Source organism: Elgaria multicarinata, chromosome 12 (genome assembly GCF_023053635.1).
Source record: "Elgaria multicarinata webbii isolate HBS135686 ecotype San Diego chromosome 12, rElgMul1.1.pri, whole genome shotgun sequence".
Taxonomy (NCBI): Eukaryota; Metazoa; Chordata; class Lepidosauria; order Squamata; family Anguidae; genus Elgaria; species Elgaria multicarinata.
Window position 1 is genome coordinate 27,860,574 of NC_086182.1, and position 24,340 is coordinate 27,884,913.

At 44.1% G+C, this 24,340-nt stretch overlaps 1 protein-coding gene across 2 annotated transcripts in view; it reads right to left on the reverse strand.

The window, feature by feature from the left end:
* Positions 1-23,928, reverse strand: part of LOC134407265 (opioid-binding protein/cell adhesion molecule) — a 373,740-nt gene extending 349,812 nt beyond the window's left edge. For both annotated transcript variants that reach the window (XM_063138956.1, XM_063138955.1), the window contains exon 1: positions 23,704-23,928. In XM_063138956.1, the coding sequence (XP_062995026.1) occupies positions 23,704-23,870 (167 nt within the window). In that variant the 5' untranslated portion in view covers positions 23,871-23,928. The remainder of the gene's footprint in view (positions 1-23,703) is intronic.
* Positions 23,929-24,340: the final 412 nt, after the last annotated feature.

Consider the following 24,340-nt stretch of genomic DNA (forward strand, 5'->3'; position numbering starts at 1 on the left):
ATTGTTAAAAACATCCTAAAAAACATCCTAAAAACATCCTAAAATAATACTGTTTAGGCCTGCCGGAAGAGATCAGTCTTTATAGCTTTCTTGAATGTTAGTAGACTGTTAAGTTGACGAGTGTTCTCCGGCAGGCCATTCCACAGTCTGGGAGCAGCAGAAGAGAAGGTCCTCTGGGTTATGGTTGTCAGCCTAATCTTTGCTGACCGAAGTAGATTTTTCCCAGAGGACCTGAGTGTGTGGGGGTTATTGTACAGGAGAAGGCGATCCCACAAGTAGCCCGGACCCAAACCATGTAGGGCTTTAAAGGTAATAACCAACACTTTATACTGCGCTCGGAAACTAATTGGCAGACAGCGAAGAGATTTTAAAACTCTCTAGTTTTTCTTGCAAAACATACGAGCATGCACCCTTTGAAGCTCCAAATGCGAATGCAAGTACATGTTTGCTGTAAATAGTATTGACAAAAGGGCAGTCATTATCACTCATGGTGAGTGTTCTGAGTGACCAGGGCTCAGCCCATGAGGCACAAAGGATGCCTTAGATCAGTCTGCAACTCAAGTAAGGTCACACTTGAGTTGCAGAACCTTGGATAACTCCTGAGAGACAACTTACTCAGGAAATCTGTGGAGCTTAAATAAGACCTTTTAAAATCCTTCTTGGGCCAGGCTAATGTCTTGAAGAGGGGAGGGGCCTATGTCTTGAAGAGGGGAGGACCCTAAAGTGGTAGTCTTCTGGCTTGAATCTTAGCGTTCTGTTGTGTCTCATTTGGATCCCACTTTGTGTACTACCTGTGTTGGTCAAGAAATCCAGGTGAATGTAAGGCTTTTGGTCTGGAAGGAACTGGCCCCTGGTCTGACTACATATGTGTGTGTGGGGAGGGGGTCAGACAGGGGGTGTCATTGACTCACAGAGATCCTGGCTGAGAGCCTCCAATTCAGACTCACTGTTGTTGTGGCCTGAGTCCATCACCTACATGAATTGTAACATTGTAACATTCCTGAAGTTACAGGAAGCCAGATTCTGGCTGGACATCAGGAAAAACTTCCTGATTGTTAGAGCAGTACGACAATGGAACCAGTTACCTAGGGAGGTTGTGGTCTCTCCCACACTAGAGGCCTTCAAGAGGCAGCTGGATAAACATCTGTCAAGTACGCTTTGGGGTGGATTCCTGCATTGAGCAGGGAGTTGGACTTGATGGCCTTATACGCGCCTTCCAACTCTACTATTCTATGATTCAATGTTTCCTGAACCAGTTGCCTCCTCCTCTTCTCCCTCCTCCTCCTCTCCCCCTCTGTGTCAGAGACTTGACTGATCCTCAGGGTCAGCAACATGTATTTTACTTTCATTGCAGCAATATCCTCAGTAGGGTTGCCAACTGTCCAGAGAATTGAACACAGAAAGCCCTCATACAGGTAGATGCTGTCTTTTCAGCCTTGCAGGGGAAGAAAAAAGATGACACAGATTCCATCAGTTGGAAATGAAATTAGACTAGATACAAAATAGACTTGAATGAATGAATGAATCAATGGAACAACTTAACAAAGGGGTGCCATGATCCCTTCATCACTTCAAATCCTGAAATCAATACCCAATGCCTTCCTAAAAGATGGCACTCTCTCCGTCACCAGAAGTGGAGAGTTTAATGGAGCAGAATTCTATTGATCATTTAATACATATACAGGAGAGCATGCAAAGAGCTTTGTGAGTCTCCTCTCATTCATCCACACAAAAACTCTGCAAGCTAGGCTATTAACAGTGTAGTGTTACAGACTAGACTAGAAACGGAGGCACAGTGCCTGAAACTTGCTCATAGTGACCCAGTGAGTCCTTCACTAAGTGGTGATGTCAAGCCTTGCCTGCCTTGAACTCCACCTTGATGGCTTTGCCCGCCCCCCATATCCCTCCCCACTTATATCCCAATATATTTCTGCCTCTGACTTTTACTGCTCCAGCTTCACCAACCGGTGTGCCCTGCTCTGTGTTGCTTCTACCATTTTGCTGCCCCCTATGTTTTGGAACTGCTTCCCAGAATGCCTGTGTGGTGCCATTCCCTTCAAATCTGTACTCAAAGCTAGTGATGTCAGAGAAATCCATAGTGGGATAAAATAAGTTCAGATTTCTATGAAGCTGACCCATGGATTTCACAGTCAGCTAGCTTTTTTCAAGTTACATTTATTCTGTGGACTTGTAGAAGGGTTCCCCCCTTTCTTTTTCTTTTTTCTTTTCCAGAATTGTATGCAATTTGCAAAAAATTCTGGAAATGAAAAAAAGAAAATAATAAAAAAGAATTTAAAAATGGCTCAAAGTGTGCATTTCCCCTATAAGCTAAAGCACGAAACCACATATTTTAGGGGTGTTTGTGCATTTTTTTTGGGGGGAGGGGATTTTCACATGAGAGGGAAGGTTCAGCATTTCAGTAAGAGCAAATTTGCATAAATGTGAATTTATCCCAAAGCAAGAAATTGGAAGGGAAAATCCAGTTCCACCAATGGGTGGATGATAGAATGAAAGACAGCTCCCAATCTGTGAAAGCAGATGGAATGGATTTTACCAAATCTGTACACTTGAAACCCACCTTTCCATGAAGTTGTTGGTTCAGTTCCCTTGCCGTTCTGTATGTGTGAATGAAACCATTCCTTATTCTTTTCCTGTTTACCCCTGTCTTCCTTCCCCAGTTTCCCCTTTGTTGAATTTTACACTGTAAGCTTATCAGGTCAGAGACATCCTCTTGTGTTCCATAAAGAGCCTCTCCCAATAATGAAATAATAATAATAATAATAATAATAATAATAATAATAATAACAACAACAACAACATAGATTTTACAACATCACTGGCCAACCTGTGGCCAAAGGACCTCATGCAGACCTTGGTCTATTTCAGGAGTTGACAACATGCTGCATGGGCTACTTGCCCCATGGCCCCCACCAATGAATTTGCTGCAGTGGCAGCAACAAGTTCTTCCAGAGTTCTGGTGGCATCCTGGCCTGTTCTTGGTCCTCACCACTGACTTATCACATGGATTCTAGCTCTCCTCACACTGCTTGCCCATGAGAGGAATTTTGGTAGCACCCTCATTTAATTCCCTCATCTGGTCCTATTCATCATAATGAATATCTCCCTCCCTCCAGCAAATGTAGGGATCTCAAGCGGACTTCCTGAAAGGAACTTCAACATCTCTTGTGCTAGTGACTTTCTCTCTGAAGGCTGATTCTCTCTGCTTGGTTCCATTTCCCATTCTTTTCACTGCAGCTACATGTCTTGCTGAAGAGGCAAGCTGCTTTTCCATTCATTTATTTTAAACATTTGCACTGAACAGTGGCTTGCCTCTTCAGCATGTAGCGGAAGCTTTCAAGAAACTTCTAGATCTTTAGCCTTTTCCTATGTTAATTCCATCATTGTCTTGGGAACTGCTTGATATTTACCCAGGATCAATGATGGCACCTTTCTCGTAGTTTAAGAGCTTATGCTAAAAGAACGGGTGATCAAAGTAGATAATAATCTCTTCTGCACTTCAATTCCTCCATGTATAAACCAGCTGTGAGATCTGCAAACAATCATGATGGGTATACATTCATACTCAGCCCTCAAAGGCCAAGCAGAGAGCTTGCTAAATTCCAGATTCCTCTTCCCTCGCTTCTCTTGTTATAATGAAGTTCTGAAGCTGTTCTGACAGGTGTAAGGGAAGCATCAGGCTCAGACAGGAACATAATTGTACAGTTACAGGTAATACATAAAACAAAACAAAAACTGGAAAGCAGAGCTAATCAATTTCACTTAATGCAATATTATGTGAACAAGGAGTTGGAAATCAAGAGGGTGTTCTGGGCTCCACAATTCAAGAAGGACGCAGACAAGCTGGAGCGTGTTCAGAGGAGGGAAACCAGGATGATCAGGGGTCTGGAAACAAAGCCCTATGAAGAGAGACTGAAAGAACTGGGCATGTTTAGCCTGGAGAAGAGAAGATTGAGGGGAGAGATGATAGCACTCTTCAAATACTTAAAAGGTTGTCACACAGAGGAGAGCCAGGATCTCTTCTCGATCCTCCCAGAGTGCAGGACACGGAATAACAGGCTCAAGTTACAGGAAGCCAGATTCCAGCTGGACATCAGGAAAAACTTCCTGACTGTTAGAGCAGTGCGACAATGGAATCAATTACCTAGGGAGGTGGTGGGCTCTCCCACACTAGGGGCCTTCAAGAGGTAGCTGGACAACCATCTGTCAGGGATGCTTTAGGGTGGATTCCTGCATTGAGCAGGGGGTTGGACTCAATGGCCTTGTAGGCCCCTTCCAACTCTGCTATTCTATGATTCTATGATTCTATGATTCTAAATGTAGCTGCCTTGAGCCCCAGGCCTGACTGCTTTTAAGGAGAACTTCGAAGGCTTCTGTCATTCTCCACCTGCTGCGACAGAAAGAGAAAACCACCGATAGCGCATTGACTTTTAAGACTGAGATTTAACGGCTTCTCTGATTGAATTAAATGTGACTACAACATAAAGAAGTCTCTTCATTTAAGGTGTAAAAAGCTTGCTTCCTTTTCCTTACTAACAGCCTACTTCCTATTTACAATATGATGACTTGATTACTGACTATGTTGCTATTCTGTTTTCCCCTCTCCCTCCCCCCTCCGCCTTTTATGCCACTGATAAAGCAGGTTATAAAATGAGGTATGGTAATAAAAGCAGAGTGATGAGCATGGCACAATGTGACAGGAGAGGTGGAAGTTGTTAAGGGGACACATTATCTCAGCCAGTGGTTTTTTTTTTCTTTCTTTCTGCCAATGCATGATAGAAAGGATTTCAAGCCATAGATGCCTGCAGTCCTCATCGTAAATGCTCTGGAGGGTACATGACTGATAAAATTCATGCATCTTTGACCTAGGCCACAGCTAGACCTAAGGTTTATCCTGGAATCATCCAGGGTTCGCCCCTGCCTGAGCACTGGATCCCCTGTGTGTCACTTATTATTATTATTATTATTATTATTATTATTATTATTATTATTAATAATAATTATTTATATAGCACCATCAATGCACATGGTGCTGTACTGAGTAAAACAGTAAATAGCAAGGCCCTGCCGCATAGGCTTACATTCTAGATGAACAGGTTTGACCCCTGGACGATCCAGGGATAAACCTTAGGTCTAGCTATGGCCCTAGTCTCCACATGCAGCAGCAGATACTGGTAGAATCCTGACTAGATTGTACCACTTGAGGTTATGGGTTGGAGATGCCCTTTTTTTTTAGTGTTCTCCTATGTAAAACAACAACTATGACAACAACAAGAACCTGCAAGTCAAAAAACAACAATGGCACATCAGGAAAAGAAAAAAAAAGATTACAGTCAACTTCCCTCCCTGCTAGTTTACTATGTGCAGGCAGGTATATAAACAAGAAAGTGAGGGATTGAACCCAGAACCTTTTGCATACAATGCAAAATTAGAAGTTTTAGGATACTTTTAGTATGCTTTTAGGATGTTTTTAGGGTTAGGGTTAGGGTTAGGGTTAGTGTATACTATGTTTTAATCAGTATTTTGTGTATTGTATGCTTGCTGTTGTTCCCTGCCTCGATCCAATCAGAGAGGCGGGTAAGAAATATTATTATTATTATTATTATTATTATTATTATTATTATTATTATTATCAAAAGAGAGTGCCTTCCAGCAAAAAGGGCCCCTTCCAGTTAACCCCAGTATGACATGTGTTTTTGAAACCAGTGTAAACTAATGTAGTCATCAGTTTGTGGTCATGCCAATGCAGGCAGCCAATGCAGGCAGCTCCATTGACCCAACTCAGACACTGTTTAGCCAGCGTTGGGTGGGGTGGCGATGTACATCCACCCTCCACCACCTCTTGCCATGGGCAACAATTGTTCTGCGTCCAGCCACGCACATGCATTTCTTACCCTCTGCAAAGGGGGCCAAGATTGCATATTTCATTGCCACATCCTAGGGATGCTTGAAGTATTCAGTGTTTGCAAATGCTGATATGAAGGCATCAGGCTACCCAAGTGGTGCAAGGCAAACCGCAAGGCACAAAGGTGATTTTTTCAACACCTTGCTGGCACCTCACAGTGTCTTCTGTTTGAGGCAACTGTCTCGCTTCGCCTAACGGTAGAACTGGCCTTGGCTTTCCCCATTCCCAAAGATTCTAATTCAATTCTCAGCTCAAGAAATGCATTGAAATACATTATCAAATGCACGTTTTGGGAGAAAACACATCTACAAATGTATATTTTGAGGGGGGGGATAAATGTTAATGTGTGTGTTTAAATATGTATCTGCATGGGGTGTGTGTGGTGGAGGGGCATTCTTCGCACCACCGCTTTAAGGGAATTGCATATGAATACCAAAATTGGACGGAATGGACTTGTGGATGAAAACAGACAAGAGTGGCATCTATCAGAACGACAGTGGTTTGCTGATCCACATGGTTTCCCTCTGTGGTGGGACCTGTTCAGGAAGGGCACGACTTCCATTCAATCCCCCTGTTTTGCTTTGTTTTTCAAGGTCCTTGACTGGCATTGGCAAGGAAGTGCCATGAGAATTACAGCTTGGCTTCCAGGCACAGGCTTGGCGATAGCTTCCTGTTTACGAGCCTTTATTGTTATTACCACCTCTTTCCTTTTATATTCCTGCCAAAATACTCACATTAATCTCCCTCACTCCCTGAAGGCAAAACACAGGTAATTGGATTTATATGGGTTAGAAATTTGCTAGATTTTTGGAGGGGTGGGGAGGGGGATCTATACAAAATTTAATAAATAAATAAGGAAGGAGGGGGACGAAAGGAGAGGGGGAAAGTACCTTGCTATGACATATTCCAAAGCTTGGAAAACAGCTTTCGCTGAAAACCCATAAATCTCAACTCTATGCAGCCACCACATCCCTCTGTATCCCCCAGGCTTGTTGTGGTTGCTGATTACTTGGGCCTGATTTAAGAACTCTTCCTTCTTGGAGTGCAAAACTCTTTCCAAGCTTCTCATTTTGGGCTCGTCGAATTATTTTGTATATGCTAAATTCTTTTTACCTCTCATTCTTTCTCTCCTTCCCCTCTGCTTTCTCTCTTTCCATTCCTAATCCTCCTCCTTCTCCTTCTCCTCCTCCTCCTTCCTCATTGACTGTAGGCAAACTTCATCTGAAGACTTCCTGGGAGATGGCAAAACTCACTTTCCTATGTTCATGTGCACAATGATTAGTGGTAGAAAATAGGGAGGTCCATTCCTGAGAAATTGGATTCTTTTTTTTGACTGGATGGAATTCTATGGTGTGTACAACTTGCTTTGTGTCTGTAAGTCAAGGTGTCCTCTGGAAATTTTTCCTTCTGCCTTCTTTTGAAGGTTCAGCAATTTGCACACATTTCTGAGCAATTCACGCAAGTTATGGGTGAATTTGCACATATTACACAAATCCAGCTGTAATTTGCACAAATCCATCCATAATTTGCACAAATTGCAGAGCCCCCTCCCCCTCCAAACAAGCAAAAAATGCACAAAATTCCTGAAAAGTCTGTAAACTTTCCCGACTGTCTGCAGAGTGAGAGTTGGGCTCTGCAGCAAAAACTGAAATGGCATCCGAGGTCTGAGCCTAGGAAAACCCATCCAACTCTAGACTTCAAATATATGACATACTTAGTGGTAAAATGGGGAGGCAAAGACCTGCCAATATACTCTAGCTCTGGGGCTCTTAATTAGCAGCTACTGTTTGTTTGTTTCTAATGTTTTCTCCAAATATCTTAAGTACTAGACTTTTTTTAAAAAAAAAAAGAAAGAAAATGAAAATGAAAAGAATGCCAACCTCTGCAGGACTGAATATATTTTAAACCGCATGGCTGCATTCAGAGGGGTGTGGCAACAACGTAGGAAGAGAGATTTCTACATTCTCTTTTGTTTCTTGAGCAATTAAGGCCCACCTTTAGACCAGCACCAAAGGTTAAGGTCTATGAAACATCACCTGATATGGTATCTGGAACTGGCATGATGAAGGGAACATTCCCACAACCTTGATCTTACCTCTGAATCAGCCAGTATCTCAGCTATTGCAGTAAAATTAGTGGGCACGTAATTATAACTATCAGGAGCAGTCAAGACAAGTTAAATACCATCTCCCTTGGGGGAAAAAAATTATTATGCCAGCCAAGTAGATCCAAAATGCCAGTACCCATAGCTGTAATTTCACTGACTCTCCAATTACATCTCCAACAGAGAGAGAAAGAGAGATGTACCTTGAGAATGGCAGGTATATATTTAGCTTCTTTGTGAAATGGTTTTGGGGGTGGGTGGGCTGAAGTATGGCCGTGATGCTAAGAGCAGGGCACTCTTAATGTGCCCTTTGCTAATCCCTGCACTTTTAGCATTCATATACAATAGGAAGTCACTTTACTCCCTCAACCTTGCCCCTAGTAAACAGTGAAGATTTAATGGCAGAAAAAAATTGCAGCAGTAATAACATGCAAGCTGTGCCCAGTATTTTGTAGTCAAAGAACTCAGTGGGCAGAGTGATATTACCTTCTCATTCCAGTTTGGGAAACTGAGGCCCTAAAAAGAAGGCATTGACTTGGCATCAGTTTACACAGAGAAAGAGAGAGGGTGGGTGGAGGGCAGGGGAGAGCTCAACATGGAAGAATAGAGGACTTGCGGTTACCTGCTCAGTTATCATTTTTTCTCTACATGCATGCTACTACTCCTACCATGTTTTGAAGGTGCCATCTCTGAAGGTAGTACAGGCTGGTGCAGCTGTCCAAGGTGCTGAACCAATTTTAGGGAGAGGCTTTAGCATCTTGGGCAGCCCTTTTATGGTTCTGTCTGGTTCAGACTAAAACCCAGAATAGATTCACAACTGCACTGAAATCAGAGCTATCACTATTTGAAGAGCTGTCTAGTCCAAGTGCAATACAGAGTGAAATAATCATCAGAAGCTGACCATCAACAATTCCTGGACAGCACACAGAGCAAGCCACACTCGTCATCAGGTCGCAGTCTTCCACGCTATGGTGAAACCTACTGAGCCTATTCAGAAGACACCTTGAAGCATGTCTTTAACCATAGTAAACAAGTTTTTGTTTTTTGTTTTTTTGCTTTATTCACCATGGTTAAAGTCATGGTTTAAGGTGTCTTCTGAACCCAGCCTGGCTTTCTGGCTTAACCACCATGGTTAAAACCATGGTTTAAGGTGTCTTCTGAACACAGCCACTGTGTTTCTATTTAAAATGTAATAATTATTTCTGAATTCACAACTATTCATATGAATTTGCAGTTCAGTGTGATGGCTTGTCCTCTTTTTTAGAGATGCATGTCCTCTTTGGGGGTGATTAACAAGCAGCCACCATACTCCTGAGGGAATGAGGACCTTGGCCAAACAACAACAACAACAACAACAACAACAACAACAATAAGAATAATAAGAATAATAATAAGAAGATTCCCCACCCATGTGAGAGTTATGTTGTGTGGGGATGAGAGTTATGTTGTTGTGAGAGTTATGTTGTTGCGTTGCTGTTAGTGGATTGGAGTTATCAAAAATGTCATGCTAAGGTGTTGTTGTTTTTTAATTGCCTGGCAAGGCTTTAAAAACAATAACTCCAATAGATCACTCTGAAAAAAATATATGCAAAAACCTACTAAGCATCAGTATAATTAAACCTACAACAGCAAATTTCTGTGTAAGGGGATGACATTGTAACCATGTTTTCCCCCACCCTTCTTTTTTAAACATGAAGTCCTAATTGGATTTGATCATATATCCACTAATTGGCAAAATTTAGAGGTGGAAGAATTCCCTCTGTTAGTGTAGCTTGAGAGCTTTGTTTTGGATTTTTTAATAATTGCAAAGTCGGAGGGGGGGTCATCTTAACAAATGAAGGTGCTTTCATTTTATGAGAACATTTTTTCAACAGAAGTCAAAGTAAGTGACATTTGAGCCAACACGTATCTGAGGTGCATCCAAATTAATTCTCCCACCACCTCCCTCTTCCAGATCTAGATATAATTGCATGAGGTGGGGAAGATCACATGCTATCTTCTGTGATCTGTCACCCAAGTATGAGTTCATCGTGTGAACATTTGCACCTCATTAAAAAATGGTGCAAATCTTCCCATGACTTGTCCAGACAGAATGCTTGCTCTATCCACTCTTCCAAGGTGTTGTTCTGCTCTGCATTTCCAATCAACATTTCTTTCCTTCTCTTTGCCTTATGCTGGATTTGCACCTATGAATCACTAACACCACTCATTATTCATCAAAGGCTGTTATTTCCCAATGTACACCACACCCTCTGCCTTGTAGCACAATTCATCAAATTTATTGAGGCTTATATGTCACTTTTATTATGACTGGCCCTGCTGTTATGTCATTAATACTAACCTAACAGAAGAAGAAGAAGAAGAAGAAGAAGAAGAAGAAGAAGAAGAAGAAGAGGAGGAGGAGGAGGAGGAGGAGGAGGAGGAGGAGGAGGAGGAGGAGGAGGAGGAGGAGGAGGAGGAGGAGGAGGAGATGGAGATATCCTGCATTTTGTGTTTCTTGAATCAGAAATACACTTATTGTCCTACAACCAGGAGTCTTCTAGCAACTTCAAGACTAATGTAAAATCATACGGTTTTGTGGACTGAAGTCCATTTCATCACTCTAGTCCAGTGGTTCCCAAAGTGGGCGGTACTGCCCCCTTGGGGGCGGTGGGATTGCATAGGGGGGCGTTAAGAGGCAAGGGGGCAGCAGGGGGGCGCTCGAGGTGGTCTTTTCCGAGAAGCGCTTCTCCAGAACGTCTTAAAACCCAGGGACATTTTCATGGGAGAAGGTAGTTTGGTTCCAAGCCATAGAGGGGAAGAATCCACACATGTATTAATACCGTTTAAGAAGAGTCCTTTTAACGGTGAATTGAAATGTTTCAAAAACACCAAAATGCTAATGAAGAGACATCCCCTGCTTGGTGTGCCCCGCTATCCTGCACTATGGACAGTGGTTCAGAAGCTCCTGGTTGCATTTCCAACATCATATTTGGTGGAATGTGGTTTTAGTGTGGTCTGCCTACTTCTCTCCAAGCAAAGAAATCGACTCCAGATTACTTAACGTGGTGATTTAAGACTCGTGTTAAGTGACTTTAAACCAGACATTAGGAAACGGGTATCACTTCATAAAGCGCATCCATCACATTAAGAATTTAAAGAATAATGAGGTATTCTATCCTACCGTAGTTACTAAATGTGATATCTAATATTCTTGCTAAATGACTATCAAACTTTGAAAAGATGATTATCACTGGATCAAGTTTAATTGAATAAACTAAAAAAATGCAATTGGATTTTGAATAAATATTCAATTAATTGTTACTGTTTTGGATTTTATTGTTATTATCTTCCTTAGTGGGTTGTTGAAAACCGCTATTCTGAATAATGATTTTTATAGTGTAGGGTGGGGGGCACTGGGCATGAGTTTGTGGAACCAAGGGGGCGGTGACCTGAAAAAGTTTGGGAACCACTGCTCTAGTCCATGGAAGCCTCTACTAAAATAAACCTGCTAATTTTTAATGGGCCACATGTAGGCTTGTACAGATGTTGTTCAATCTATTCTGTCTTTATTTCATGGATTGTCAGGTGGTGTTTGCTCCATCATATGCTCATTGATGGCAACAGACTCCCCTCCCCTTCAGAAAGTGTGTAAAAGAGTCTGCCACAATTTATGGAATGTTCAGTGCATATAACATTTTGCATATTTTTTATTTAGCTCAGTGTGCAATCAATAATCAGAGCACACACACACACACACACACACACACACACACAAAGATTGCTATATAGCAGAAGCTGAAGAGAAATCAGAAATGTATAAAACATTGTGTTCTTGTTGCTTTTAATGTGTATATATTTGTGTATTTCCAAGCAACTTTTGTATTTTTCAACCACTGAATTTGTGTACAGTGCTGGGAAGTAAAGTACATGTTCACAAGTCCACAGGATCCAAGCAACTCAGAAAAAGCCCATCCACTGTGGAATTTGCTGGTCATATTCATAGAAATCCACATTTATTTGAATCTACTGATTTCTCTAATATCCCAGGACTCTGAGTAGTTTGTGTTATGCAGCAACAACTAGCAAGGCCACCCCTCTGGAAATGGTGACCAAATGTTGTACATTTCCCAATGCAATCAATGACTGGCATGCAGATGTACCAGCAAAATAGAAGCCTGAAAATGGAGGACCTACGTATGTAGCTCCATTCTGCTGCATCTCCCTGACCACAGCAAATCAGAGCTAGTGTAGTGTAGTTGCTACGGTGTTGGACTGGGAGTTGGGAGATCCGAGTTCTAGTTCCCACTCAGCCATGGAAACCCTCTGGGTGACTTTGGGCCAGTCACAGACTCTCAGCCCAACCTACCTCACAGGGTTGTTGTTGTGAGGATAAAATGGAGAGGAGGAGGATTATGTACACCGCCTTGGGTTCCTTGGAGGAAAAAAGGTGGGATATAAATGAAATAAATAAATAAAGTAAATGGGTGGGTGGGAGATGCCATGTTGGTGGGAGTGGGGTTGGTGTCTCACAGTAAGGGAAGGAATGGAAGGGACTGTAAGGGTAAAGTGAGGGTTAAACTGGACCTTGGGGCTGGCATGTCTTTTAATTTATGAATTTTATGGTTCCATAGGAAGGGAGATAAGAACCAGGCAGCTGTATGGGGGAGAAGACTGGAGCCAAGCCGCTTGTCCTTGAGTGATTAACCATCCCGGGCGGAGGTGTGAAGACACTCCACGCATCAAAGCTGAAGGGAGGGGGGAAGGAGTGAAAAGAATAGTATAAAGACATCCCTGCGAAGGGAACAGGGGGTCGTCGGCTGAGATCGGTCTGGGGTGACGTATGAATTGCAGTTGTAGTTTTTAGCTTGCTTGCTCTGGGTTCTTACACATTTATGCATGCTTTTATAGTTTTATTCTGCTAATCCCATGTATTCCTACCCTTTTCCTAATAAATGGTCTTAAACCTCATTTTGTGTGAGCCGTGAGTGTCTGTGCCTGGGGATCCGTGCTAAATCCAGTCCAGAAGCCAGCAAGTTGCTGGGTGCTCTTCCTTTACAGGGACCATTCATCCATGTACAACTTACAAGTCTCTTTCCAGGTACTCTAAAAGTAAAATCTCCAAGGAGGATGAAGATGGATTTTGCCTTTAGCAAGGGATGGACAAATGTATCCGTTTTGTTTTCTCTCTGCTTATCATTTTTTCCAATCATGCATTTCATTCATTCTGAGCTTTGAGAAAATTTTCCAATCTTAAGTTCATCTTGTACTTTGAAGGGGGGGAAAAGTTTGCACGGAAGTTCATATGCCTTCTTGTGTGCCGATACATCCCTTTGGTTTGCAATTTTTCCTTATTTAAACATTTCTTGCAAGCATTTTTTTCTACTAGAATGCATTTAACCTTACGCATTTAACCTTATTTTCCCTAACATATACATTTGTGTGTGTGCAATTTCCCCTAAAAGACACTTTAAAAAAAGAAAGAAAGATGGGAGAACCCCATTGCAAAACTTGAAGAACAGAGAATTGTAAAGGGTGATTGGGTTTTACTTTGCATATTGATTTGAAAGTGAGAAATTAGGTAAATTTGAATTAAAAGGCTTGCTGAACAAATTTCACACTCATCCCTATTCCTTAATGTCCATATGCACGGACATTTAGGACCCCTGTAGCACCCATCTCCCATACTGGTGAGGCTAATTTTGAGCTGTAGAGGACAGTTTTCCAGGCAATTATGTTTTCCTGGTGCCTCATTTACCGAAAGAACAAACATTTGCATGGGTTTTAAAACAGCAGAGGAGGACAAAGCTATTGCAGGGTAAATGAACTCAGCAGAGTGCAGACGGAGAAAATCCTTCAGCAATTTGTAATGGCTTGACCTGTGCACTGACCCTTGGAATGAGAGTAGCCATGTTATGAGTGCGTTCCTGTTTCCCTGTGAAAGATTCTAGGTTGTGCAATTATAATTAGAACAATAACTGTAAAAGCAGGAGTGAGCGAATGACATTTCATCCATGAGTGGTGGTGTTGTTTAAAATGTTCCTAATTGGAATTGCTCACATTGGCAAGATGTGGTTGTCCAAGAAGGTGACAAACAGACTTGTCCAAGATCATACAACTGACCATCAGTGGAGCCAGATAGCAATAGGTCCCTAAGCATCCCTATTCCTAGACATTTCCGCTCATTCATGGAAACCTGCTTCTGAACCCTTCAAAGTGATCTATTTATTTCTTAAATAAAGCCATAAATCTTTGACAATCCTAGCAGCTGTTGTTTTATATGCCTTTATGTACACCACTGATAATAAACGGTTGGTCTGTTGGCAGCAGCACATGCAGCCACATGGTGCAGTATTCACCCTCATTCTTATTTTCATTCTAGCTTCACGGTCTCTAGCTTACTCAGTTGCTCATTCAGGTTTTGTATGCCTGCCTTGGCTGCAAGGATGCACAGATTGTCAGCTGACTTTCATCCACGCACTGATTGAATCATGAATTTTCCCCAATCTCTCAAATCTGCATGAAATTTGCATTTGCGCAAATTTGCCTTTGAGTACCGGGGCCTCTTTTTTCCTCACAAATTCTTGGATCGGGCCATGCTCCAAAAGGCCAGCCACCAGAACACACAAGATTCTGTTGCATGTAAGACAGTGGTACTGCTGCACATCAAAGTGATCTGTGATATGTCCTCCCACTTCCACAGGTTCTTGCAGTCTGCTGCCATATCCCTTGTAATCTTGATTCACTTGACCCATGCAATCTCTCATATGGACATTTAGGCCATTCTTCAAAGGAGGAGGAGGAGGAGAATCACAGCCTCCAAGGAAACTGTAAGAGGCAGATAACAGACATGCACACATCTGGCATGAACTACAATGTGTTATGGGGGGCACCTTTAACATTTCTGTCCTTCCAGCTGTGCAATACAGCTCAGATCCATGGAGAAAGGAGAGCAAGCTGGTGCTAGCTTTGGCATTTAACATTCCCACTGATTGCTCAGTGTATTATTACAATTCATGTGGGTGAAGGTGATGCATTAGACTGCTAGGAAGAAGGGATCAGGCTTGGGACTGAACATCTGGTAGACTCCAAGTTCTGCCAGACTTTGCCCATAATTCGTCATGTAGCATTCTGACATCTCCCTTAGCCACAAGATTCTGTATTGCCCCCACCACCAACTTCTACCCCATTACTTTACTGCCTAGATGACATTCCTGCTCCTCCCCTGACCTGTTGAGCTATGTTTTGACTTATCCTACCATTGGTCCTCCCTGAACAACCAAGATTCCTGAAATCTAAACCTGGGAAGCTTAGTTAAGAGGGCTACTTGGCAAAGAGATTTGGCAAGGAAAAGCCCTCTGAATTTGGCAGCAATTTATCATGGAAAAACACTAGGAGAACTGGGCAGACACAAAGTGGCTGAGCACACAATGATAGCAATGGAAGGTAGGAGGAAAAGAAAAGAGACCCAAAAGGTGGTGTTAGCGGATAAGTGGAGAAGGATACTACCAACGTGTGGGAAACAGGGGTGGGGGGGAGGCATCAATACCAGAGCGCAACTGACGGAGCGAGACAGAGAGGGATGGTTTAGGAGAGTAGAGTAGACACATCACAATTCCAGAAGTACTAAATGACAACCAGAAAGTAGCAAGGTCATGCAGCAATTGTACTTGGAAAGGAAAGGAACCTCTCGTGCAAGCACTGAGTCATTACTGACTCTTGGAGGGATGCCAGCTTTCGCTGACGTTTTCTTGGCAGGCCTTATAGCGGGGTGGTTTGCCGTTGCCTTCCTCGGCCGTGATTACCTTTCCCCCAGCTAACTGGGTACTCATTTTACCGACCTCGGGAGGATGGAAGGCTGAGTCGACCCGAGCCGGCTGCCTGAAACCAGCTTCCGCTGGGATCGAACTCAGGCCGTGGGGAGAGTTTCAGCTGCAGAAACTGCTGCTTTGGAAAAGTGCAAAAAGAAAGGCATAGGGAGCAATATTTTGTTCCTCCTTGCTTATAAAGAATGCATCTTCTCAGGTCTAGCTACTGAACATTAGAGTTTAAGGCTATGGAAAAGGACAATCTGCAAAAAAATACAAATAAAAAAATAAATCAGAGTTGGCCATCTGCTGGCAAAAGTTTGAGACTGCAAGCCCACATGCATAAAGGGGAGAAAGTATGAGCTGCTGTTATTATTATTATTATTATTATTATTATTATTATTATTTATTTATTTATTTATATAGCACCATCAATGTACATGGTGCTGTACAGAGTAAAACAGTAAATAGCAAGGCCCTGCCGCATAGGCTTGTTGCCTTTATAGGTCTGCAATTGCAGAAAGCAAGCCATGAGTCCTTTCCAGACAACCTTGATGGTAGGGTGTGGGAAGAAATGAAGTGCAGCTTGCCTGGATCCGGCACAAGGAAGGAGCAATTTCTTCCTCGAGGCTGTGCGTCTACCATGTGGCAATATCACATTTTCCTTTCACTTAAATCATAGTAATTTCTTGGTGAGTAGTCTTCCTCTATCTACAGAGCCCATTGCTTTAGTCAGTAACTGTGTGGAATGTGGTCAGGTGAGTAATATTGCTAGCGCTGACTGACGGCTTCTCTCCTTGCCGTCCCCACACCCCATGCAGACACTGTTTTATGGCTTTGTTAAAAGGTTTTTAAACTTGTTTTCTAACTATGTTAGAGGCTGAGTGCTCCTGTGTTGCTGCAATTCAGGAAGGGCTGTATTTGTTTACTTTTTTATGTAAGAATGCCAGCAAGGCTGTCCACCACTGCAGCAATATCTTATCAATTCATGGACCTCTTGATTTTACCTAAAGGGCTATTTGCTCCTCTCTCGTGAGTGCTAAAATGCACTTCTGCTTTGACTCTTGTTTTTAAAGGAGCAAATGGCTACTCCACACCTTGCAGCAAGACTCCCCGTACCCTAGGGTGACCATATGGAAAGGAGGACAGGGCTCCTGTGTCTTTAACAGTTTATAGAAAAGGGAATTTCAGCAGGTGTTATTGGTATGCATGCAGCACCTGGAGAAATTCCCTCTTCATCACAACAGTTAAAGCTGCAGGAGTATAGCTAGAGTGACCAGATGCAAAAGAGGGCAGGGCTTCTGCTTGCATTTGGAGCTGTGAACAGGACATGACTCCATGATTTGTGAACAGGAACAAAATTTTCATTCATCTAGGGTGACCATATGAAAAGGAGGACAGGGCTCCTGTATCTTTAACCGTTGTATTGAAAGGGAATTTCAGCAGGTGTCATTTATATATATGGGGAACCTGGTGAAGTTTCCTCTTCATCACACCAGTTAAAGCTGCAGATGCCCTGCCCTCTTTTAAATCTGGTCACTTTAGTATAGCTCCTGCAGCTTTAACTGTGGTGATGAACAGGGAATTTCACCAGGTTCTCCATATATACAAATGACCCCTGCTGAAATTCCCTTTTCTATGCAACTGTTAAAGATACAGGAGCCCTGTACTCCTTTTCATATGGTCACCCTAATTCATCTCTGCATGAAACTGACCAGTTCCTCCCACCCACCTCTAGCACCATGGGTCCAATAAAAGGAAGAAAATCCTGGAGGTATGAAAGTTCCAAGCACAGCTTAAGTTTAGCCCCATCAAAAGGAAAGCAATGAAAAACAGCACGTGCCATGTAGTTTTCCTTCACCACAGCATCATTGCAACTTGTGCCAGCCCATCCGTTAGGGATTAGGGAGAAAGGGTTCTTTCTGGAGCAGACTGTCTGCTTGCAGGCAGCCCTGAGGTTTGGCATCTCTCCGCTTATAATTTAATCACTGGCCACATGGCATCCTTTAAAAAGATAAGATATAAATGTAGCGCATTGTGATAACAAGCTTGTTTATATCAAATCAGACCCATGGGCCCTTCTAGCCCAGGACTGTTTAATCGCCAACATCTCTCTATAGCTGTAGCTGGATTTCTTTGCCAGTCTTGAGAATTATTTCAAGCAGAGATACAGGAGTTTTAACCTGGGACTTTTGAGAGGCAAAACATATAAAGCTATGGCTTCTCTCAGTTATGCATGCATGAGAATTTTAAAACCAGGAGTTTCAAGTCTGCTCTGGGCTTTGCTTGATGTCAGGTATAAGGTTCCCAACATAGCAGAAGAAGGGGGGGGGGGAACAGTGGCCTGGTTTATTTGTGTGCCTTCAAGCACAGCTTAATTTCCAGAAATCAGTGAGTGAAGCTTCTCAGAGCACCAAGATGAACAATATCGCCCACTGAGGCTTGCAAATCCAGCTGCCATTTAAAGGCACAGACACAAGGGACCGGTAAAAGAAAAGTTAGTTATACAGGGATTCAGCCTGCGTGCCATCACCCAACTGTGGTCAAAAGGTGGAATTGCAAAGAGAGCACCCAAGGAAAAGTTTTTGCACTAGCAGGAGAGAGCTATAAAAACTTCCTGGTCACGAAATCTGCTTTTGCTGGCTACATTTTTATTTTATTTTTCTGGGCTGGCCCTATACCAATAGCACCCTGGTCAAGAGTCACTGTTGGCAGTGACACCCTCTTCCATTTCTTTAAGTACTGAATGTCCTTACTTCTTTTAAAAAAACGCATTTGTCATTTCTTTCATGACTTTGATGCACAATTTGTAGACATAGGTTATCCCTATCATATCCCTGGCCAAACTACAATGGGGAATTTGTTCCCAATGGAGAAAAAAATACAATACAAATTTTATACTGTATTGTGTATTTGTGCTTTTAAACTGTTGATTGTTTTACTAAGATTTTAATTTTTGTGAACCGCCCAGAGAGCTTCGGCTATTGGGCGGTATAGAAATGTAATAAATAAATAAATAAATAAATAAATAAATAAAAAGGTTCAAGTGTGTGGGTGGTGGAATTGACTCAGGACAGCACCAAAGGAAGAATGTTTTAGATTCCCTCTCTCTGTATGTTCTGATCCTGTTAATTATCACACACGTTGCCCCCTCTGATGCAATTTGCATTTTAAAAGAACTGTGCATTAGATCAAAACGCATTTAGCAGCATGTGTACTTTGGCCCTAAGATCAAATATTTGCATGCTAGCGTCTGTAAATCTTTATTTATTGACGCCATAGGAACTGATAGAACAGTTTCTTCCAGTTGCTGAGTGGACAGTTGAATAGCTAGGTTTTGACAGGCACCACACACACAGCAGTGGTATAATTTGAGACTGGAATGGTCTTCAAGAGGGAACCTCCATCGATGGTAATGTATATTGCTCCACTTCCTTCAAAATGTGGTAACCCAGACCTTGCTGAATGAGGTTCTGGGGTCTGTCTTCTCTTCATGGCGCTGAGTGGGTGCCTCTTCACTGCCAAACCCCACAGTATCACTGGCGCATGGTGGCAGTGACTAATCTATACGAAAGGAAGCAGCGTGGGCTTCCTGGGAGACTTTAGGCTTGTTGGGCCTGTCTACAGACCTCTGCCTGGGCAGATGGCCACCTATCGGGGTTGGTGCCTGGCTGGCCACAACTCCTCCATAGCTCCAGAACGAGGATAAACAGCAGATGCAATGTACTGACCTCACTCCAGAGAAAAATGTCAGATTGGCCCTGTTCAGAAGACACCTTAAACCATGGCTTTAACCATGGCTTTTTGCCTTATTCACCATAGTTAAAGCCATGGTTTAAGGTGTCTTCTGAACACGTCCAGTAAGTCCCCGGCTTTTTTTTTCTGTGCAGCTTTGTCAGAAAGTCCCTGGGTGGGTGTGCGGTGGCTGCCGCATCGTATAATCGACCCATCACCACTGTGCACCCACCCTGGGGTTTTACTTGCGTTTGGACAGCCTCCTGGACTTCTTTCTGGCTCTGATGGCACCACTGCCCCCAAGCTGGGCACACCAGACAATTGCCTGGGTCACCTGTGCCTAAGTCCAACCCTGACTGTCTTCATATTGCTCTCTCATGCTCCATCCACAACCTCATGGGTCCTGACAACTACTAGAATCAGCAAAATCATGGCAGTCGCCAACCTTGGGAGCTGAGAAGAGAAGCAGATGTAAGCCAGAAAAACAAAGTGAACTAGACTGAATAGGGGAAGCGATTGAGTAAAGCTGATGACAGTCTGTAATTTACGAGAATGTGGTTACGGAAGAGCTTTGCTTCTAATGATTTGTTTAAAAATCCTTTTTTAAAAAAAGCTCCCTGGGTCAAACAGGTGCAGCAGGTTTTTGAAACAATGCAAAATTCGGTCAGATTTGTTTGGCAGGAATGAAAGGGAGGGAGGAGTTGCATGCCATGAGCAATGATCTGCCTTTTAAGCCCCCCCTTTCGTGTCCTCTCTTTCTTTCGAAACAATGACAACACACACGCATATACCCCCCCCCAAAAAAAAACATATCATCTGTCTCTAGCCTAAGTGGGAAGCTTGTTAATTGCTGCTTTCTGCACAACTGCAAAATCAATGAACAAAACTGTTATTTCAGAACTGGGAATCTATACTTCAGTATCAGTTCCAAAGTCCACATGTATCCTCTGTATCTAGAGTACGTAGTCTCCCTCCACTCTCCCCCCCTCTCTCTCTCTGTTGCAGATTCACAGTTTAGTCATCTTCCCCCAAGCAGCTAGAGTAGGGAATGCTTAGTACCGTACTTTTGGAAAAGGCAGTGGACAACAAGGCTCCTATATGAATGGCTGTGTGTGATTTGTCTGCCTGCCCCAATGAGTCTCTCTGTCCTGGCAAAATGGGGAGATGAATGACTAGCCAGCAGCTGGGAGGGCCAACAAATGGCCTATTGAGAAAGAATGAGGACTCCCACCCTCACTCCTCTCTGAGCCAGAGCCCTGCCATTCTCCTGTGCTCCAGCCTTTACATCCATTTGAGAACCTGAAATGGCCTTCTCCACATTTTGCATCACTTGCACAAGCAGAATCACACTGGGCCCTGTCGACACCGCAGACTCAATGTTGTTGTTTTATGCTACAGTCACATTTGCCATGGCTTCCTTTAAGCATCCTGGGAACTGTTGTTTGGTAACAGTTCCAAGCCCGGCTGGCTCAAGGCATTTTGCTGCCTGAGCCAGAGGACTGAGCAGACTAGGAGTTGAATCTTACTTCAATGCTGGTGACGAGACAGTGTCCGCCACTGTGTCTGAGGTCTGTCCAGAAGGCTAGCTTAGGGGGTGCAGGGTAGGTCACATAACACATAGCTCTATCTTCCAATGCCTTGCCGTCCCTCCTTGTCCCTCCAAACATCTGCTGATTGAGGTAGCTGCCTCACTCTGCCTAATGATAGAGCCATCCCTGACACGGCTGAGAATACAGTAGTGTTCCCCAGCCTCCTTCACTGAAAGACCACAGTTCCCAGGTCTCCTTGTAGGAAGGAATTACTATTGTTGACCAGTTTAAGTCAATTGTGTGGTTATGCCCATAGCAGGGCAATCCTAGACATGCCTACTTACTCCTGGGTAAATGGATACAGGATTTCAGCCTAAGATGACCAGTGACAGTTGGAAGGCCTCCTCTGGGTGAGCCTATACTAGTTCAGTTAGTAGATCACAGAAGGATGCTCATATTCTCTTCTGCTGGCCAGCCAGATGCCAAAGGATGTATGGGTAAGATCTTATTGAGAATCTCTCTTTTGGTTTGTCCTGAAAGAACCCAAATCTTAAAATCCCATCATTCCACTGTGAAAAAAACTTGAACACTTATTGCTTTGGTAGGAAATTCATGAAACTACAAGCCTGAAACAGCTAAGGCTTAGTTATGGAACTTGTTGTTTTTTAAAGCTATGAATGAGCCTTAGGATTCATGAAACAATGGCAAGGACTTCCAAGAGCATGTACAGAGTACAAATCCCTCACTGTGGATTTACAACCAACAGAAGCCACATATCTAGGAACAGGGCTATGGGGCTTCTAGATCATCCTGTACTCTTTAAAGTCTCTTAACATGCCCACTGATAGCTTTCAATTCATTCATTAACAGCAATAGTGTTCAATGGAGTTTGCATATTCCATGCTTGAAATACCTCCCCTCTCTGTTGCTTTCCTGATTAACCACAAGCTTCTCAGAAGAAAGGTATAGTTATATGGATTTTTGCTTGTACAATTCAAGGAATGGTTTTTTTTTATTATTATTAACAAACAGATCCAGGTGGATGAAACAAATAAGCATTGTTATTATTATTATTATTATTATTATTATTATTATTATTATTGACAGAACAACAACAAATCCTTATATATATACACACACCACCTTCTGCTTGGCTCAGTTCTGAATCCCTGGGTGTGGTTTTGTTCAACAACCAACTGGATTAACCAACGTTTTAAATCATACAGCCCACGAGCAGTTTAGCAATTTCGTTCCGGCTAGCTACACAGTCATGCACTGGGCAACCCCCAGTCCTGTGCAGTCTAGGATAACATTTAATGCATTGAATAAAGGGGATTCTAGTCTACAAAAGCTCATTCCAGGATAAACCGGGTTAGTCTGTTAAGAAAACACAGGGCTCTTTGATATTTTCACATCAGTGAGGATGATGGCAGTGGGTCTCTGGACCCGTCCTCTGGCGAGTCACGAACACCCTCCGCTGAAACCTGCTGTCCTCTCTGCAATGCTCCAGACATCTAACATCTCATCTCCTTTGCCTGCACAGGTCATGCTGTCTGTGCCTGTAAACTCATTTAGGAGACAACAAGAGAAGGTTGGCTGTATTGTCTGGCAGAGCCCTGGCCCATCTGTATAAAAACCACCTGCATTTCTCTCTCGGCAAAACAGCACAAGGTAAAGAGAGAGAAGGCGGAGGGACGGAGACCATCAGAATTCGTAAGAGGTACCCCAGGAGTAAAAGATTGATTTGATATTAACAAATGCGTGCAGGGACTACAAAACGATCCAGGCACACACAAAAAGTCACCCATCTCTGGGACACATCAGAGCCCTGGAAACCATAAGCAGGCAAGGAGTGGGTGGCGAGAGCGGCAGGCAATGCAGACCTTCACCCTACAACTCCCTCCTGCCAGATGCACATGTATACACAGCACGGCACCTCTTGCTACATCTACACCTTTCCCTAAACCACTTGCAAGGCAGAACTGGGACCTCCGGGCAGCGCAAAGCTCACCCTGTCTGTCACTGAAAGCCCAGTGCCCACTGTGTGGCACGGCACCTGCTAGCCTGCTTCCTGGCACCACCATGAAACCAACCAACCAACCTGGCAGTCCATGCCCCTGGCACCCACGTCCTAACGAAAGGGTCTCTCCCCCTCCACCACGGCCACCACCCTGCTGGCCAGCAAGCCACGTCCCACCACTCGCAAGAGTAGCTGAATGGGCCTGATCCACAACAAGCCTCTGCAGATCGCTCAGCAGTCTAAGCGACGCCAACCAGCCTTTCCCCACGTCGCATCAGCGGCATCTTTTCATGTCTCTGCCAGCCGTCTGAGATGCCCCCTCACCCACCCACCTACCCACCCCACCTCCGGCCAGCTCAGGGACGCACAAAGCTTTCGGAGCCGATGCATGCCGAGCGCCCGTCCCGAGCCGCCACATCGCAACACCCGTGGTCGGAGACATGCCTAACTTGAAGCCACCGTCTCGCCCGCACCACCCTCGACATCACGGATGCGCTTCCTTCCCACGGCTCCTCCCAAACTCCGGGGCATCTATCCAGCTCCACCGCAAGCGGGCGACTCGCTGCCCTGGCGCAAGAAGACACCACAGAAACATCTGCTCCTACCTGAGGGTGGCGCTCTCGCCTTGCTTGACGGTCACGTTGTCCATCGCCTTGGGGAAGGTGGCATCTCCGCTGCGCACCGGCACTCCTGCGGGCACAAGGAAGAGCAGCCTAAGACACAGGACGACTAGGCACCGCCAGGGCAGGACTAAGCACCCACCGACCCCCATCCTGGGCTGCAGGGGCGTTCCGCAAGGCAAAAACAGGCAATGGTGGTGGTGGTGGTGATGGAGGTGGGGGGAGGTGGGGGGAGATGCACCGCGTTGTTGTTGGGGAGGGTGGCGGGGACCTGGGCGACCGACTGACGGATCAGCAGAGCCCCCAGAGGGAATCCAGTTCTGGAGCTGCAAGGTTCCCGAACAGCATCTAGAAGTACTCCCCAGTAATTCGTGGGTGCCCGGCGCAGGAAGGGAAGCGGGTGGGGGACGAAGAAGGAGCAAGTTGCCGAGCCCAGAGAAGCGAGCGAGCGAGAGACGAAGGTCACGGCTCTTCTTCTGCTCCGTCTGTTTTCCAGATGCCACTTTAAGATTCCGCTGGGCACGCGCTGCGCAGATCTGGCATCAAAAGTTTATAACCCAAGAAGGAGGAAACGCAACTCTCTCTGGCAGGAAATAGGAGGGGAGGAGAGGGGGGGGGAGAG